The sequence below is a fragment of the Gallus gallus genome, chromosome 1 (genome assembly GCF_016699485.2).
Source record: "Gallus gallus isolate bGalGal1 chromosome 1, bGalGal1.mat.broiler.GRCg7b, whole genome shotgun sequence".
Lineage (NCBI taxonomy): Eukaryota > Metazoa > Chordata > Aves > Galliformes > Phasianidae > Gallus > Gallus gallus.
In genome coordinates, this window is record NC_052532.1 from 166312720 (window position 1) to 166332704 (window position 19985).

The window sequence follows — 19985 nt, forward strand, 5'->3', positions numbered from 1 at the left end:
ATCCTAGGAAAAAAGGAATTATGTGGCGCAGAGAATTTATTGCTTTTACATATATATATATATATATATATATATATATATAAAAAACATGAACTGTTTAATATAACAAGAAAATGGCATTCAATCATAGAGCATTCATCATGCAATTACAATAGCTGAAAATGTGGGATTTTTTTTTTTTTTGTGTGGTCAGGGCTATCCATTTGAAAAATATTGCACTAATTATGTGTAAACCATGTCAATACCTACTTGAAACACATGAATAAATACCCAGGGGCCGTGGGTAACCTGATCTAGCTGTGTATGTCCCTGTTCAGTGCAGGGGAGTTGGACTACATGGCCCTCAAAGGTCCCTTCCAACTCTAAAGGTTCTATGATATACTTCAGGTAGTTTTGCTCACTTGACAAAGGGAACATTTCTTAATATGTGTGGCTTTCTTGCATCTGAGAAGCTCCCTTCAGTCTTGTTTGTGCCATCCTTGAAGTAGTAGGTATTACTGGGCCATTTGTAGTGCCAGTACTTTACAATTGGGTAATACAAGGAATAATAAGCAAGATTTTCTTGCAGGGAGGACCAGCCCTTTCCAGGCGTCTTGCAGTATTTGCTGGATCTCCTTTAGCCAACAATTTGGAAACTATATTGATAGTAAGCCTAGAAATTTCATTAATGATGGCTTAATTTGCAGGACATAGGATCAGACTCCTTAGAAAACAACAGAAGGCAATTTGCAACTTGTTTAAGGGGGAAAAAACATTTTTTTTCATAGAAGCTCTTTTGACAAGGTACATTCTCTCTCTCTCTTCCAGCACGATCTCAGGTCAGTAAAAAAATTGCTTCAGTAATTACAGAGAATTAAGCTAGCTGTAAGCAGAGGAGCAAGACAGGTTGGAAGAATTATCAAAGCATAATCTGTGTAGTTTTGTTTGAATGGAAATGCCAATTAAAGTTCTTTTGTGGCCTTGGTAAAGTTAGTTACTCAGGGGAGTATTCATATTGTTTGCTTTGCATTTTCTAATGGTGGCAGCTTAAGTTTAGAAATACAGTAGTATATTAGGCTTTTTCTCTAGTTCATTTATAGGTATAGGCATAGAGTTTTCCAGAGTATGGATCAGAGTGTCCAGATGAGGTTATACTTCAGAACAGAAGCCTCCTGCCTTTGACTATATAATGTCTGTAATACAAAATCTTGAAGCAGATGATACAGTTCCTATACGTATGATATGATATATATGTATAAACAGCTTTTCCTTCTGGTAATTCTTATGGTGATTTGTGTTGAGGAGCAGCATGAAGCCTTATAGAAACATTTCTAATGCCATTTTCTGTTTATTGCTTGTTCTGTCATTGCAGATCTTTATTTTTGAGACTGACTTTGTTTTAAGATGCTGAACTAAAGGTCACATTACCAAAACAAACAAAAATCAAACAAACCAAACCATCCTGTATGTTGCTATTGCGTTGTAATCACATGGTTAACTACATTTAATATACTGTATCTTCAGACCCAGATTGACCTGTAAAATATATAAATGTATCTTACCAAAACAGTACTATGCATGTGGCCATTCAGTTAGATTGTGAATACTTTCTCCTTTAGTCTGAGAACTGGGGCAGCTTTTACTTCCACTTATGTTAAGCAGCTACAATTCTCAAAGAGAGAGACTGAGCACAAAGTGTTGATACCAACAGACTGTGTTTAAAATCTCTTTTCTATATATGTAATTCAGAACTGAGGTTAATATTAATACTTAATAGGCTCAGTGATAGCCTCAAACAGTAGCTTGAAAAATGTTCTTGACCGGATTTACATCTCCTATGCAAATCTAACAGGTAATTGCAACATCTTGGTAACTGCCTTTGGTGCTTTTTTTTTTTTTTGACTTGTGTGTTTTAATAAGTTTATTTGCAATTCTAGGGCCACTTTGATTTATTTGAAAGCTTCTGCTCTTTAATTTTATCCCCCCCCCCGCCCCATTTAGTATGTGTTCATATTGCAAGCTTGCTAACCTGCCATTACTATGTGGAAATTAAGTACTTAAATGTGCTTAAATGCACCCACACTGGGAAGCAAAGGACTCTGATAGGTGATGCTGTTACTGACAGCTTCTTGAAAGAGATCAAGATCTGCCTCTTGAGTTGTTCCCTTTCACCATTTATTGTTTTAAATCTTACTGTTTGCCACCAGCAGAATGTGTGGAAAAGAGCTTTAGCATCACACAAAACTTAGATGAAGAGCTGTAGTAGGCATCTTCTTGCAGTAGGAATTCTCTGAAATGCTTCATGGCTTGTCATACCATCTATAGTTGGTGATTTAGGCTTCTCAGAGTACTGATTGTCTTGAAATTCTGTTCTTAGAAGGCTTCCAGACATGCTCTGGGGAAGCTGTGGAATTGGAAAGTAGGAGGTTTAATGAGTAGCTCAATCTTACACACAAGCACAAAGCTAACAAATTGCTAACAGTAGTGCCTAAAACGTATCAGTGTAAGGACACCCTCAGTTGTTTCAGTTCTTCACACTGAATGTAGTCAAGGAATAAATGCACTGTGTTTGTGAACTGTGAGATAATTTTTTTGTCTTATTTTCTCCTATAAAATAAAAAAACAACTGGGATATCAGTATTCAGAATTCATTTAATTTTTTTTTTCTTTTTCCCCTGAGAATTCTGTTTCATCCAGCTGTTGGAGTTCACTGCTGAGCTTTTGGAATGAGAAGAAAGGAATTGATTTGTGCAGTTGTCTCCACAGTGTATAATTTTATGAACTTCTAGTTAGCCTTTCAGTAAACATTGTACTTGTAGTCCAGATTCCAGCATGTAATCACTGAAATTTTTGAGCCTGTGTAAGTGACAAATAATCTGGTTTGGCCTGAGGACAGAATTACTGTTAGCATTGATCTGGAAAATTAATGAGTACAAATTAATACTTTCACCTGTATACAGAAGCGTGCCAGTTTTGCATTATAACACAGATCGTTGCTCTGAATGTCTCTGACAGTCATGTTTTGTACTCTCTTCCTGTAAGCATGTTTAGGAAGTTTCAGTGTTCTTGTGTTAACTGTCTTGACAAAACAGCCCTGAGGAAAACCAAGGTTCAAGTTTGAGCTTATGTTCTTTTCTAGTTCAGCTGTGTTCTCTTCTTCTCCTGGCAGTAATGGTAACAGCAGTAGCTGGAGCAGTCTTGGTTTAGAAGGGGATATGTATGAGGAGAATTTATCCTTTCCAACATCAGACAGGTTGGTTGAGTTGAGAATATAAAACAGATGGGATCTTTATAATTAATGCATGTAATCATCATTTTGGAAAATAAGAGTATGGCACTTTTTTAATACTTTTCTGTTATTCACTCTCTTCACACCTAATCACAGTATGATTTCTTTCATTAATTAATCCATACGGAATGGTTAAACTTTGCTGTGCTAAGCTGGTGAATGTGTTCTGCTTGCAAAATGAAAGGTCCCACTTATGCATGTTCTTGCTTGCGGTTTACAAGACTTTAGATTTACTTTTTCATGCAAACTAGAGCTTGCTTCCTACAGGATTTCTGTTTCTCATTTAGCTTGTGGAAACTTTCAAAATTTCTTGGTAAATGATATTTGTAGAACATTTAACATGCAGCTCTGAATAATCTATAGCTGTTCATACATGTGATATAAGATATCAACTTTTTTTGCATATGAAGCAAACCTGTCCTCTTACATGTTAACAAGTTTTTGTCCTATTTTAAAACATCTCTTTACAAGTTTCTTGCCTTTTCTCTCTTCCCCTAAGAGTAAATCACGTGAACTTGATGACAAATACGTTTCCAACATGAAATGGTGTGAGAAGCAAAGCTTTTAATTGTCTTTTCTTAAATCTTCTATGATCTTCTTGTCTTTACTGTTTGTTCTACGGTCTTAGGGTTGGCTGTGTTTCTTCTATTTATATTGTTTTAATATTTTTGTTATTTTTAAAATACAGTGATGGAACAGAAGATAAAGATGAGGACTGCAAAGATGCTGTAGAAGGTAATGTCAGTTCCAGCATATGTTGCTGTTCTTGACCTGTGTACTTGACATGACTTATTTTTTGTTAGTTCTTTGCTTTTGTAATCTGCAAAGTAACCCTGTTATCCATGTTGATCATTATGATCGTTGGTGTCATTAAACTGTCAGAATATATTCTTAGATTGATATTTTGAGAGAGTGCATTGAGAGAACACACGAAAATATATAGCATCTGAGAAATGTTAGTCTCTCATTTTTAGAAAACACATGTAATTAACAGTGAAAGATAGTGAACTGTAATCAGCTCCTTGAATGTGTGAATTAGTGAGGTATAAAATAAGGTCTGTACAGAATCTTGTTAAAACTTTCTGTTTCTTAGGGAACTCTGAACTTGTTCCAGTCTGAGCAAGGTACAAAAGGTTGCTAACTTTACTGCCTTGTGTGTTTTGGTCTTTCACTATGAGGTTGAGAAAATACAAGTTACCATTATTCTTCTTCTGTATTCAACTTCAAGGTGAAGGAAAAAAAAAATTCATTGGTTTAATGTCTTTTTTTTTTTTTAATGTTAGGTTTGGAGCGTGTAAAAAAGACTTTAGCCATATTGAATATTGACCTGGAACCAAATCTAGTGGACCCCCAGCTCAGAGCAGCACTCCAGTGGCTAGCAGCTTCTGAAACAGAGGTGTCTGGTCTGTACTTCCATGACACTGCTGCAAGGGAATTCGTCTTAGTAAGTTCTTGAGTTTGGTGGATGTTGGGGGAGGGCAGAGTGTGGTGAGATTTGTGGGGTTTGCTTTATTTTATTTGCTATATCAGCCGTTTCTACTTTTCCACTCACTAATAAAGATAGATTTGCTGGGTGAGAAAAATCATTATTTAAATCCTCACTGGTCAAAGTTGAACAGTCTGTTTAGTCTGTGTATGTACAGTAAATAACAGTGCATTAATCAAAGCTGAGTTACCTTGTCTCGCAAGTTGTTTTACTTGGCTTATTCCAAGGAAAGGTACAGTTACAACACTTCTGTTCAGTAAAAAATGCTTTAAAAAGTACGTTTTTCAATGTAGTGTTTAACTGTATACAAATTAAATCTCGTTGTTGAGAACTTGCTTATGCAAATAGTTTTCTAATGTTATAGGGTGATGTTTGTCCTCAAGTTTTTATGCCAGCAAATGTACATTTTCTTATCAGAATTAAGTTAACGAAGTTTAGATTTTTTTTTTTCGGGAAGGAACTGCAATCAAAGCTGTTAAGAAAAAACACTGAATGAGACTGTTTTGATTTGAGAGATTGGTGTGACCATAGAGAAAGCTGAATTTAATAGGAGAGGCTTCAATAAAGCGCATCTCATAAAGGAAGGACAAATGTTTGCCCTAATGACTTGAGGATATTTCCATCACAGATGCAACAGAAACTTCTTATTTTGATAAAATCATATTTTTTTTCCTTCATGTGACTACACACTAAACTGCATTCGATAATCCAGCATTTATTACATTATCTATTTTTTTTAATCTTCTACCAGGAAACTCTATTTAGCTTTATCCAGTTAACTTAGTTAGTTCCTTCATGTGAATGAGATTTGTTTTAGTGGCTATCATTCTGACTTCCTGCATAGTTTTTGCTGAAGATCTATCCATCCTTGACCAGTGTGAGCTATGACATTGCAAACACTCAGGCAAAGCAGTAGTAAGATCCACAATCTTATGTTTTTTGTATGTTTGTCCTGTACCTTACGTGGTAACATATGGTGTAGAACACAACAAAAAGAAAAGATGGCAGATGTGGCTCTGGGCAGCCTGGTCTAGTGGTTGGCGACCCTGCACATAGCAGGGAGGTTGAGACTAGATGATCTTTGTGGTCCATTTCTCCCAAAGCCATTCTGTGTCTCTTCCTCATACTTAGCTGACACCTGAAGATAAAAATACAACATCTTCAGACAAGCAATTGTGCAGTGCTGAAAACATTTGTTTTTAAATAATCATTTGCTTCACCAGGTTTTACATATTCATCTTTAGTTCTCCAAATATAGTTATGTTAAGATGAAGTGAAACATTGTTTTTCCTTTTGGGTGCAGGAAGGGTTACCTGTTTTTATTCTGTCCCTTTTCTCAGTTGTGATCTGTAATGCTGTCCATCTACAGACTTGCGTCCAGTTTACGTCCAGTTGCCAAACACAATGTCACCTGTTGTGTCAGTCAGACTCAGCATCCTTCTCTGTTTCTTTGGTTTTGGATGAAAATACAGAACTCTGAGCATTGTCCCTGTTTGAATTACCCAGTATAGGAAAGATTAGGAAATTGAGGTTTTGAAATTATTATTTTTTTTTTAATTGTCAATTTATAAGTTCAGAGAATGAAACTGTTCTAGAAGGGTACTTGTAATAAGAATGTTCTTCTGAAAGGCCCCAGTGTTCTTTCAGGATTATATTTAACAGAAACGAGATATTTAGCAGTACAGTACAAGAAGTCTTGTAGTTAGCCTCAAGCTGATGTTGGTGATCTGGCCCAGGCTGAGGTTCTTAAACTGGAAATAGTCATTCTCTGTTCTGTCACTAGTAAAACTAGATGCACCTCCAGAGGGCACTGTAGCCCAGCAGAAAACTAAACTGACTTCTGCTTTCTGATGTCTTCCCCAACTAAATTGACCTCTACATATAATCTCGAAGTCAACTCTGCGGTTTTGATAATCTCAGAGCTACTTTGGTAAGGTACCACAGTTACATAAGGAATAAACCTGGGCTTTTAAAATCACACTGAAAACAGTAATTTTCACTTTAAGCAGTTGGAAGTTTCAGGAAGGGAGGAGAGGCAAATGTTAGCTGATCAGAGCAGGATAATAAGCCAGTGATGTTTTGTGGCTGTATAAAAGATAAAAATATACCATGCCTGCTATATGCTGGTAGTTACTAGCTGAAACTGGATATGAACTCTTGAGAGTTCACACTATACTCAGCAAGGCAGAAAAGTTGATTACCTGTATATGAAACAAAATACGTTGGTTAGCTGCTAGAGCAAGAAGCTAGTCAGTTAGACAAGTCTTGGGAAAAAAATTCGAGACGATCTGGCAGCATGGATATGCAAGTACCTCCATTTAAAAATGTGTGCACATGCCTTTAATTTTTAATCAGAGCGTATCTAACTGTTCTAGGATTTCTGGTGTCTGTTTTGAGTAAACTCAGCTGATTCTCTTGCATGACAGTAGGAAGCATCAGTCATAAAGTAAATATGGGATTGAACTTTGAACTCAATTAAAACACGCAGATAAGCGAAGCCAGGTGACAGCTCTCTCATATTTAGTATGATGATATATTTTTCTTTAGACAGAAACTTTAAACTGTATTTGCCTAAGTATATCTTTGGACTTCAGCCAACCTCTCTGGCATAAGAATAATTACCTTTCTTTTATAAACCATTTACTAAATTGCCTCTTGTAGCCTGTAAAACTCTTGTTTGCTGTGCTGTATTTTAAAATTTACAAATAATTCATGGAAATAACTTCAGAGTTCCATCTCCCTCTTACATAGAAAGTTAATTTTTTTTAACTAAAGAAATTTCAGTGTTCAGTATATATTCTGCTCAAGATTAGAGAGGTCTTCTGCTCATTCAAGATAATGTGTACTCAGAAGTTAACTGTTTTGTACGTATTTTTAGAACTGGGTTGATTACAACTGAAAAGGCAGACTGAAATGTTCAGTATTCACACTCTGCCTGACAGTTCTATCACCTGTCTCCTTGCAGTCTGAACATCACACGTAGGTGAAGAAGTAGGGTAAAGTTGTCTTACTCTTCTTTTTTTTCCTGGAATTTTCATACTTCAGCTTAACAGGTCACAGAAAAAAAAAAACCAAAAAAACTCTATGAATTTTTAGTTCAATAGCTGTGAAGATATTTCACTGAATGACTTTTTTATTGCTCTCTATTAATTAACTTTTAAATTCTACAGTTCCAAGAGATAGATAAAGTGTATGTCTAAATTGTTATTGTTAAATGTAGCATTGATGGTTATGCTGAAAGCTACCAAGAAAATAGAAATTTTAAACTAAAGATTTTTTTAGTCCTGGGCAAACTGATGAATTCCTTGTGTCTTAGGGTAGGCATTCTTCCACAGATAGCTAATCTTGACATACAGGCAAAGGAAATTTCTTGCTTGGGCTCCTGGATGAAAAAAGTGTTTTCAGCTACACTGATCTGTGTTCACAAATGGTAGTTTAACGTAACCTTCACCTTTTCCTCTTCTCCAAGATGCTATAATTTCCTAACTCTGAAGGCGCTGTTTCCGTTGAGGGTAGCATCTGTGCCACCCAAACCACACTATATGTTGTGAAAGGAAAATCCACATCCTTTTATTAAGACTGAGTTTTGTCTTTTTATGTGTGCGTTATTGGCATGGGAGGGGTGGCAAATGTCTTAACCTTGTGTTCGGAATTTCCTGTTTTCTGCAGTCTTGATGAACCACAGCCTTCATACCTACGGCACCAGATCATTTGAAAATGTCACTCCCTCCAGAAGAAACTGTTGTGAAAAGCGCTTGATCCTTGAGGAAGTTTTTGTTTTTGTAGATGTGGGAATAATGATTAACTTGTTACAACTGATCTCTTATGAGCTAACATTTCAGGAATAACTTCTGTAACTGTTAATCAGGATGTGCTGGTCAAAATATTTTGTTTTGTGTTTCCCCCATATCCCCTTCAGCTTTCCAGAAGACTGCGAGAAAGAGATTGGAAAGTGGGAGATCTCTTACAAGCAGTGTTGAAGTACTGTGAAATGCTAGAGAAGGCATCCGATGGAGAACAAGCCCTTAACAAGTCTTTGGTTGGGTGGCTTCTGGATGATGTCTGAAGAAGTCCAAAGATGCAACACTCTTCACTTCATTCCTCTTTCAAAAGGAGATAGGAAGAACGTAGATATATAATGTAAAATTCAATTAATGAATGTTCAAGTAATTGTCAGCATTTAAAAGACTGAGGTGAAAGTCAAAGTATCTGTGCTGTGCTTTGTGATGCTGTGCACATGGTATGTTTATTCAGTCCATAATCAACGTTGTCCACCCATGCATAACTTGTATTTACTACTGTGTTCAGACTGTTGAGATAGTTATGAACAAGTACCTTGTCTGTGATGGTAGTTCAGAGGAGACAGTCTCAGGCAGGATAGTGAGGATTCCCACTGCACCAGGATTGCTCTTTCCCATTTGTGCCTGTTCTGTATTCATGGTGGGACTATGAACACTTATGTTTTGGAAAAACCTGTTCTCATAGTCTGCAACAGGATTTTCCAGAAGAGTTATCAGTCTTAGCCAGGTGTTATGTGCACAAGGGTAGAAATATCAGGAGGAAAATGGACTTGCCCAGGCAGACCCTTAGTGAAGCCTGCCTTCATAGCTACCTTTCTCAATTTGAATTTTCGAAGATCTGAGAATCTGCTTTGAGGTGCAAATACTTGTTCCCTTTTGTTGATTATAGAGCTGGTAAGTTCTGGTAGAAGGACAGACTGGGCAGCTGAGCATAACTACTTAAAAACTTAAGCAAAATTTCCTGAAGTTTGCCAGTCAAGTTTAAATTGCTAAATTTCTTACTGAAATTTCGTGTATCAAAATACTTGTTTAACATTGATTTTATGTCTGAAGAATTTGTATGATAGTCTTTGTTATGGTTTAATTCCAGCAGCAGGTCAGCACCACACAGCTACTTGCTCAGTGCCCCTCACAGTGTGATGACAAAGAGAATTGGAAAGGTGGAAGTGTGAGAACTCGTGGCTTGAGATAAAAACAGCTGCAGCAAAAGCTGTACTTGCAAGCAAAGCAAAATGAGGACTCCCTCATATGTAATGGGTGCTTGGGAAGGCAACCACCGTGACTCCAATTGCCACCCTCCCTGCCACTCCATCTTTTATTGCATAACACCACATGGTGTGGAATATCTCTTTGGTTAATCTGTGTCAGCTGTCCTGGCTATGTCCCTGATCGGCATCTTGTGCCCCTCAGCTCCTCACTGTCAGGTCATCCTGAGAAGCTGAAATGGCCACGGCTCTGTTAGAACTGCTCTGCAGCAACTAAAATATCAATGTGTTATCAATGTTATTTTCATCTAAGTCCAAAACATAGCACCATACAAACCTCTGTGAAGAAAATTAATTCAAACCAAAGCTGGGAGAGTCTCACATACAAAGTAGCAAATGGAATCTTTTTTCTCTGAGAATTGTGGCCATCTTTTTGACCAGTCTAATTCTTTACTTCTTACCTTCCATACATGAGTTTTCTTTTCAGTAATAAAGAGAATTTTGTTACTTGCTGAGCACTTAAGTGTTAGCAAGGAAAGCTAATTAAAATATAAAGGAGAAATTTATTGCAAATTGATTTTTCATCTTTCTTAACTACCTTTGCTGAATATTTTTAAAGGCACTTTTAATCAAGTCTTTTTAGCAATCTAATCATGTTTCTTACCAGTACTGCTGACTTGCCTTTCTGTCTGAAGGAAAGTCTGGATCTTTACGTATCCTGTTGTTTGAGAATGCTTTTGGGGTTTGCTTTTTTGTTTTTATGCATTCTTTTTTAGAAAAAGGCACTTGCTAGTAATTGCAAGGCTGCCACCTCAAGATTCGTATCGCTTGAAAGCGAATCGTGGTGTTTCACTTAGTTTGGGTGAACAGAAGAATCTTAGTGGCTTCGTCATGGAAAAATACACTGTTGGTATGTTATGCATTTCAGGGTGTGATCCCAGATGAAAAGAAATAGATGTCTTTAAATCTTTTCACGAGTTATAGTGCAATATGTACAATTCTGATTCCTTGTGTCCTAAATTACTATAAAGTGTCACACTGGTAAGAGCACTTTCTTGCAATGTCTTTGTGTGTCAGGAAGGCATTCCACTAATCAGTGTAGGTCTTTTTACAGAGACCTGGTTGATTTTAGTTTTCATTTATAATCTGGTTTTCAAAAGGGACCCTGTCTTGGATCTCAAAGTTTACCTTTCAAACTGAGTTAGGTTTATATATGCAAATGTGTGTTCACACATGTGCATGCACACACAAGTAGGTATGTTGATGTATCTATATTATGTATTAGATGTCACCTATATGAATTTACAACATAAATTTTTATTGCTAACTTAAATTGTGTTATTCTCATAGTTTATTACCTCACGTAACGTATCATTTCGCTGATTGAAAGATCTGTATATGCCGTATGACAAAGACCAAAAAAACACTACAGGCTCTTTTGCTCCTTTGTAGGTAATACAGTGCTAAGTTACAGGAATCAGCTTTCTCTAGAGCACAAAGAGGGAGAAAAAGCTATTATAATTTCTTTATGTGGAAGATGGGTCTAGTAATGAATAAATGTGAAGGGACATACAAATTTTTCTTTCTGTATTTGTTTTCTCCCTCTCCCCCCCATTTTCCTTTTTTTTTTTTTTTTTTCCTCCAGTCTTTGGGAATGTTGACTTTCAGCTTCATTCCAGACAAAAATTTTGAACCGTTCTCTGGCCGTAACATCTTCCTTTCAACAAAGCAGTAATGAACTTGAATAAATTTAACTGCGAAATCAAGATGTCAAGAAAATAAAACACAAAAACCAATGCCTGAGAACTAACTTTTGCTCTGGCTTTTGGTATTCCCATTGAAGTGAATTTTCAGAAGATGAGGATACAGTAATGCTAGTACAGTGTTTCAGCACATGTAAAACCATGCTGAAAATGATACAACATTGAAGATGTTGTACATGTGCAGACCTGTGGGTAGACTTCAACACACAAAACAGGAAAAAAAAAATCCAGGAAAACAGGAAACTCATCTATCTGGTATGTTGGATTTTATAAAATCGATGATTTTTTAAAATTTTTTTAAATTAAAAATTAAAAGTTTGTGCAACTCCCAAAGCTTTCAGCTATTCAAGAAGTGAAGTGAACTGTAGTTGTGCTATAAACGAAGTCTTTCTTTCAAAGTGGATCAGATACATTGCATTACTCCATTGACTGATGTTAAGGATGATGTTGATTTATTAATCTGCAAGGAGAGGAACAATTTCCAAATTAACGCAAGGAAAGAAGTTACAAAATACTTCATTTTTACTTAAAAAAAGTAAAACCACAGTTTTCTACACAAATTGTTTTGAACCTGTGTTCTGGATGCTCGGTTCTTACTGAAATTGGAATCAAACCAGCCTTACAAAATTATTATTATTTAACCATTTTAGTAGCTGTTGCAGAATTCTTCCTTTGATTATATCTAACTGGTGCTGTCTGTTACATTAGTGACATAGCTGTTCTTTTCTGCAGCGAGTCTTATATAATGCTACTACTGAGTTTGTTTAAAACTCCTGACCACAAATACGGAAGTGTAAGTGAAAGCTGTAACAATATGGAGGACTGCATTTTGGTCCGTTTAAAGCAGACAAATGTGCTTATAAACATGCAGTGAAATACAGTTTGTTTCATCTTGCACATTTTTCTGCATGGAAAACTCGACTTGGTAATGTGATTTTAAATTGAAGAAAATATATACCATGATGTCACCATTCCAGAAAGCACCCTCTCTTAAACACTGCATAAATACATTTGGTGTTCTGAACAATAGAAGTGTTTTGATGTTCTGTAAGATACTGTAGGAAAAAAAAAAAAGTGCTTTGAAAACAGTCCCTCTATAAATTACCAATTAGAAGTGGCTGTATTTAAAACAAATGTAAACATTTAGAGCAGGGTACATAAATAATACATAAGCACGCATAACAACCAAACCCGTATGCTAAAATTAAAGAAGATCTACTGTTTCAAAATGAGGATGTGAAAAATGAGTCAGTGCCACGTACTTGAATGCGATTTGCATAGTATTTTTCTTCTCAAGTTTAAAATGACTGTGTAAACTTTTTTTTTTTAAGAAAAAAAACCAAAAACATGAACCTAACAACCCACATTCCGAGACTGATTAGGTCTCCCCAACATGGTACCAGATTTTAAACGTAACGTTTTCTAATGTTGCTTTATCTAGGACCTTTTCTATTAAGAGTCACATCCTGTTGGAGATGGGAACACAGTAGATACTAAACACAGTCACCAGCGAAAAAAAAATAGCTTTGCAGAGGTGATTTGCAAAGAAAAAGACAAGATTTGGGACTGATTTTAGCGTAAGAATTAGTTTCAACAAGAGCCACTACTGTCATGCATTTGACTGTCAAATACTTTAGCTCTGAAGAGACAAGTACAGAGCCCAGCCACTGTAGTCACTTTATTTTATACCATCTTTGTACATTCCTGTTGTATAGCTGGAGTTGTAGCTTTAGAGGGTCTTTTGTTCCGTTGTAATGTCTGAATAGTATTTAATACTAAAATTTATTATAATTTGCTGGAACTGCTGCTTATTTGTGCAGTGTTAAGATAATTCACAGCCCAGTTAGTGATGCAGTTGTATACCAAAAGCAGTTTGAATAACTATAGATGTTTATGTAACTGTACTCAATGAATATGAAGGTCTCGTATAATGGTGATGAGTTTTGCCATTTTAATAATTTAACTATATTCAGTTTTCAGATGATAAACTCCAGGTTGCACTAAATTTGTCCTTGTTTTAGCAGTGGCTTAAAATAAAACACATTTCACTGGCTTTGAGAGAGCTGTCATTTCTTGTAAATTCATTCAACGTTACTTTTCAGTTAACAAAGCTAAGGTTGGTCCTACTCCGTGTTGTATGAGGGCACTTGAATGTCACAGTAAACAGTGCTAATGCATCAGATGGCGGCATCGTTCTTACAGGATTAAATTGCTGTCTGTGAAGAACGCGAGAGCACCATTTTACTGACTTTGGGTTGAGAGGTAAGCCTGAAGTTCCAGTCACATAAAGTACATCGTTGCATGAATTCTGTTAGGAGATATTAAGCAAGAAATGAACTGTAATATCTCAGTGTAAGCAGAATGAATAACCAGTCTATCTCATCTTGTCTGAAAGCTAGGTCAGGGAGGATGGCCTGATAATTCCATGTGGGTTGAGGATGGTCATGGTACACTGTAGTTTTCGGGGAACCAGAGTAACAGCCAGCTTTGGAGTCTTCTTAATGAATGCAAGAATGCACTGCTAATGAAAATGTGTGGAAATATGGAATTTTTTTTGCTGAAGTTACCTTTAAAGTAAGCGTGCCCAGCTTTATGTGATTCTGTATTTTTGCAATGTTTTTTTAGAGGTGATTTCTTCAGTGTCTATACGATTTCTTCCAAAAAAAAGGTATCCTTTTATTTCATTACTATATCAGTCTGAAAGATGTTTGAGTTTGGCTATTGAGTCAGTTACCTTATGGAAAATGCATATTAACTAATCAAGTAGATGTTTAACTTCTTCTTAAAATACTATGCAGACAAAAGGAAAAAGAAAAAAGAAAAAGGTGGATGGCAAATTTGGAAATAAAAAATGAGATTTTGGTGAAGGGAGGGAATCATGTTGAAGATTACCCTGCCCTTTTTCTTCCTGCCTAGACTTTATTTTCCTTTCTTTCAGCAGCCTCGCTCTGGCTGGCTTTATTCAACCACAGAACAGTATCCATGCACTTTGTTTAACCTTGATGTATTAAATAGAGCACTGCATCTCCAGCTATTCTGTAGTTTTTGCCCAACATGTGCTGCTCCCATCTCCCACTCCTTTGCTTCTACTTTCTTCTAACTCCATGACTTGAGCTTTTGATGTGACTGAATTCCTGGATTAATTCCTTGCTGGTTACTGCCCCAAGCTTCTGAAGGAGTTGAAGAGTGGAAGGTGCCAAAGTCAAAGAATTGTGCACTCATCGCTAACCTTACTGGCTAGTTATTGAACTCCAGGTTAATCAAATGTCTCTGAGGTTGGTGTTAAGGCCTACCAACAGATGTGTTTCTGCTTGGGGTAGGGGAACTAATAGTGACAAGCACAAGGCCATGTCTGCAGTCAAGGTGCTGGTTCTCTTCTTCATGGCCATGCAGCACCTTCCCACAAGAACTACAGTGACTGAAATGGAGGCCTTTGCATAGTCAAAATGTGTAGCCTATCTCGTCTCCAGTCCTCCAAAAGTGACTGCAACTGCTTCTCGGCCTGTAAGGAGCTGTGCGTGTGTGTATGTGAGCAATTATGGGTTTTTGTTTTTATTTGAGAATGGTCAAAAGGGAAACACGACTTCAGTGCTTTGGGCAGGAATAAGACAAATATCCAGAATGAAAAGACAAGGTAATGTATTTTTTTCTGCCATCTGCCCCAGTAGCCCACTTACTGCCAGTCTCTTATTTTGTGCAGTTTTCCCCTCTTACTGCTCTAAGTCTCCTCCCACACTTTCCTTGTGGTTGTAGCTGGTTTCTACTGTTTTCTGACCCTTATCCTGCCCAGTAGTATGGCTGTTCAGATTTTTTCCTGACCCTGCTCAGCTGTCCTGATGTGACTTCTGGCCTTCTTATTCTTGGCTGGCGGAAGTGGTTAAAAACAAGCAAGGGAAGTCTTAGCTGGGAGGTTATGGAATAAGGCTGCCTACCAGAAATCATCAAGCAACGAAGAAGAAGAACTAAACTTGCTTTTGGCTGAGTTTTTCACTCCTGAAGGAAAGTAATCTGTGGTTGCTTTGGTTTGGAACCCAACTTGTTGCTTGCAAAACCCTTGGATTTTATGCTGAAAGTAACTTTTAAGCTGATACTCGAGCCTAATATAATGTAAGTCTAGTGTACTACATTATGGGTATGGATGCATACTTAGTTTGCTGCATAACAACAGCTTCCGGACACATGGCAAAATGCATTCTTTTTGAAAGCTGACAAAATGCCAGTTGTCTCGCCCACCTACATCAGGTCTCAAGTGATAGTGTTTAATTACAAACAGTGGATGTGATTCTTGACGTGTCTGGTTTTGGGAAGAATGTATCTTTATAATTACTGCCCTCTAGTTCTGTACTATGTGCAGATGTTGCAACTGGACTAATTAACCACACAAAATCAGACATACTACTCACAGTGCTACAACAGTGCCAGTGTGATGCAAACAGAAATGGAACAAGGAACCATCTCCGTACCATGGACGTCAGAAACCTAGAAGAGATGAATGGTGTTTCCTTTGGGAACGTGAACGTGAGTCTATGGGAAAACAAGCTGTGGAAGAAGCTCATCACAACATGATTGTTTGGAGAAATTATTTCCAGAGAAATAATAGTACTCAAGTGTCCTGTTAAACAGAACTCTGTGTAGTATGTGAAGTGGTATATATATATATATATCAGAAACGATTGAGGGCTTACTGAGTGTATTGGAGTTGAAAGGCCTGGTCATGACAGAAGTCTCTACTTGTCAGTTGTGAGACTGCTTAGATAATATTTCTGTAGCAACAGGGAAATACACATTTTCTGATGCTGTTAGCTTAGGAGCTTTGGAAAACAAGCCAAGCTAATGCTGTAAAGCACCATGTGAAGATCATCAGCAGAGTGGTCAGAGTCATGAAAGGGTTATGCCTAAGACATCCTGACTCGCCTAGTACATGCTGGCATCTTCAACCAAAACCTCTTTTCCTGTGACTGCCTGAGAAAATAAAAGAGGTGGGTGTTGGAAATTCCCCAAGGAGTCTGGAGGGCCCTCATCAGTATGATCAAAGTGCTTCTGAGAGGCTCTTAGAGACATGGTTTTAGAGAAGGATTAATGGTAATTTCTGTTTTAAATTATTCTGTGAGATTTTTTTTCTTCCTGCAGTATTGGAATGCATCTGTTTATGGTGTATACCCATCTTGCATTTAAAAATTGCCTTATTTTGTTTTTCTTTGTGTTTTAGCTTCCATTACTACTAAAGAGAAAATGTAAATATGAAGAGAAGTCCTCATTGCTGCAGTCATCTAGATTACACGGGGTGAGCATTCTGGATTAATTAGGGATATAACCCTTAATCCAAATACACATCAGCAATGGAAAAGTTGTTTTGTTACCACCATTCATTTTCAATTTTCTTTCTTAAAACAAAAACCTTTTTTAGATGACTAGACTGGAAGTGTACTGTAGCTAAAGCTCATTTAATTGTATCTAATTAACAAAGAGAAAGAGAATGATCTGTGAACATTCTCTGGCACATCTCAGTTGATCTGAACATAACTTAATTTCCTACCAACTTGCTTCTGCTTGCAAGTTCAGCGTTCAAACACAGTCATGTCATAAATGCAACACTGGCTTTTATAATGGCAGTTTCAACAATCTTGGGACGTTGAGAAGAGCAAAGGTTTCAAAGTTTCCCTCATTTCTTGTTTGTGATTTCATTGCTGGGTGGGCCTTTCTCCAGTGCTTTTTCCCAAAGTAAAATCTTTCATTGGAGGCTGTGCATTGCGATGACCACGCAAGGTACCCTGGGACTTGTCTTCTGCAATTCCTCTCTTCTCCAACTTGGCTTGAATGCTGCTCTAAAGGGTCCCCCCAGCCAATGAGTATTTTACGATTTCAGTTTATTTCTCTTTTGTTAATAAAGCTTGAAGATTGTTATGCCTTTTTTGGCAAACACATAAATCAGTCAAACAGGTAATGTATGGAAAAACCCTCTGAATTTTGAGGCTGGTATCATTGTCAGGACAAGTACCTGACTCATTTTTTGAAATGTTTCTGTGGTGGTTGATAAGGATGGGACATGTCTCTTACTGTCCTACATGATGAATTACCTCCAAGGTAGCACAAACGCTGACTACATGGCCAGGAAGTCTAGGAATTTCCAAAGACAACACAAGAAATGCAAGGATGTGAGGTTCCATACATTATCCTTCTTTGAGTAGTTCTTCCAAGGGCATAACGCTGGCGTAAAAACTAGGGCAATAAAGATTACTAAGCCACAAGGAATGATGTCTGTAATACTATGCTTTGTTCAGAATGAGGGATTTCCCTACACAGCTCCGACATGGGGCCCTGAAAGATCTTTTGAGAAGTCTCCTGTCTCACACTTTTCTTAGTTTTGCTTTCTGGGAAATTGGCCATTACCTGCAGCCTTTGTGCTGGGAGCTGGTGGGAATAGTCTCCTTCCCTTCTTCACATGAAGGAGTCTTCCTGAGCTGAATTTGACCGATGAAGCACCAAGGGAACAAGTTAGCAGCAGAAGATGATGCACAGCAGATGGTTGTTAACAGGCACGTTAGGAGCTGGTCATGGATTAATTGAGGTGCACACAGTTAATTCAATAGCTAATTAACTGCTTCTTGTGAAGAGCTGAAAAAAGCATTTCAGGATTGTGGTCTTCTCCTATTAAGACATTATTCGTTATGAATTGCCACAGAATTGCACCTTAAATGGTGGAAATGGTAGTTATGTTTCAAACAAAAAAATATTGTAAGTAGATTTATATAAATAATGTGGTGATATTTCCTGCACATTGTAAGGGAGTTCAGACTAAAAATGCTCTTCCTTAGGCTACAAATATATTTTGATGCTTGCAGCCCCTTTAGAGAATGGTTCTTCTTGTACTTTACACAGGGTTGAGAGGAAGGGTGGCCCTGAAATGGTACTGAAGCACAAGTAATGGTGAAAAAGAGATAAAACCATCCCAGCTAAGCTACTCACCTGGCAAGTACTGTGTTCCCAAGAAAGCCACAGAAATGTCTTGAAGAAAGCAACGTAACCACTTTAGTGCTGGTGGTTTGGTGAACCTCACAGGGCGGCCTGCAGTCGGATGTCAGCCATACTTTCCAAACAACACGAGGACTGGTCAGTGGTTTGAGATGAAATGCAGCCAGGCTTGCTCTTTGGCTCCAGGTAACGCCACCACAACCTGTTTATAACATTTGCTCTGTTTTTATGGTTAGCGATGGATGCGTTGGCTTAGCTGGACCATCATAAGCACCTTTGCAATTAAGCACTTTGCTCAAATTGCCCAGAGCCATCTTGGTCTTCTGGCTGAATCTCATGCAAATGCTATACACTAGCAATTTTTACCCTCATTGAAATATGCAGCTTGATGCTATGGGTTTGCATCTTTGCAAACTTTGCCAGGTTTTCAGGGAAGGCCAGTATGTTAAATTATAGTAAATGTAGTGCATGCTTCTTTCTGTAGCTTGATAGCTGTAATTTGTTAGCTAGAAATGCACCATTACATACATACTGAGGTTTTGTGGATTTCCTGACTTCGCTTTTACAATGAGGACAAGTGATTAATCATGTAACGTGTCTAGTGATGAGTGAGTACATCCGGTCTACTTTTTATTTTTTTAATTACTTTCTTTTTCTGTACCTCTGTAGCCTGTATGATGGCTTTATAGCAGTTCTTCTGCTTCAACTTTTACAGTTTGCACCATTCAGTGACCATTACAAAAACCATTTCAGGAGCAAAATTGCACACAATTAAGACACTAAAATGCTACTCAGATTTTTCCTCAGAAGTGTGATTGCTTAATAGGTAAAAAGTTTCAAATGTACATATCTCTTTTATTTAGGATGAATATACAGCCCTGGGTGTTATGCTTTTTGACATCTAAAGAAGCAAGCCTTTCCTATCAAATCCAAACAAACTCCTATCTTTGAGAAAGAACCGTCTTTATTTTCAGTACCTGGGCAGCCTTAAGCGATCTTCTCTGTCTTCCACCTACATCCCACCCCTTGCTATAAACAGCCTGCTGGAACTTGAAGAAAATTTTTGTGCCAAAGCAGCATCAGAGAGACTCAGCCTCAGCAAGATCCCTTATGCAATATTCGGGGACCATATATTTTCTTAATACTGACCCGCTTTTAGTTCTTTACGTGCTTCTGCATGTTCTCTTAACCACTCTGCTCTGTAAATGATGGTAAAGCCTTGGGTCACAACCGATTATGAAGTTTACGGTCCTTGCTATGCTTTAAAATCCTGCCTTCCTTTTCTTCGCCGCAGTAACAGCAGCAACTTCTGATTATAGGAAATTACTATGAATGCTATGGCTAAGGTGATCTCAATGCCAGCCTTAAAAGAAAACGCAGGTTTACCCAGCTGTGAAGATGACACAGGTGGGTTTCTGCAAAGGGGATTTTCCTGTTTGGTTTGTGTTGCAAGGGGTGAGAAGAGCAGTTTGCTGTGAGGGGGATGAGGTT

At 37.5% G+C, this 19985-nt stretch overlaps 1 protein-coding gene across 7 annotated transcripts in view; it reads left to right on the forward strand.

The window, feature by feature from the left end:
- AKAP11 (A-kinase anchoring protein 11) overlaps positions 1–13575 on the forward strand; it is a 52791-nt gene extending 39216 nt beyond the window's left edge. For 4 of the 7 annotated variants that reach the window (XM_040657596.2, XM_046899398.1, XM_046899393.1 and 1 more), the window contains exons 9-12: positions 3119–3232; positions 3957–4003; positions 4552–4712; positions 8674–13575. In XM_040657596.2, coding sequence (XP_040513530.1) covers positions 3119–3232; positions 3957–4003; positions 4552–4712; positions 8674–8820 — 469 coding nt within the window. In that variant the 3' untranslated portion in view covers positions 8821–13575. The other 3 variants (XM_004938674.5, XM_004938676.5, XM_004938675.5) reach the window with 3 other exon arrangements.
- Positions 13576–19985: the final 6410 nt, after the last annotated feature.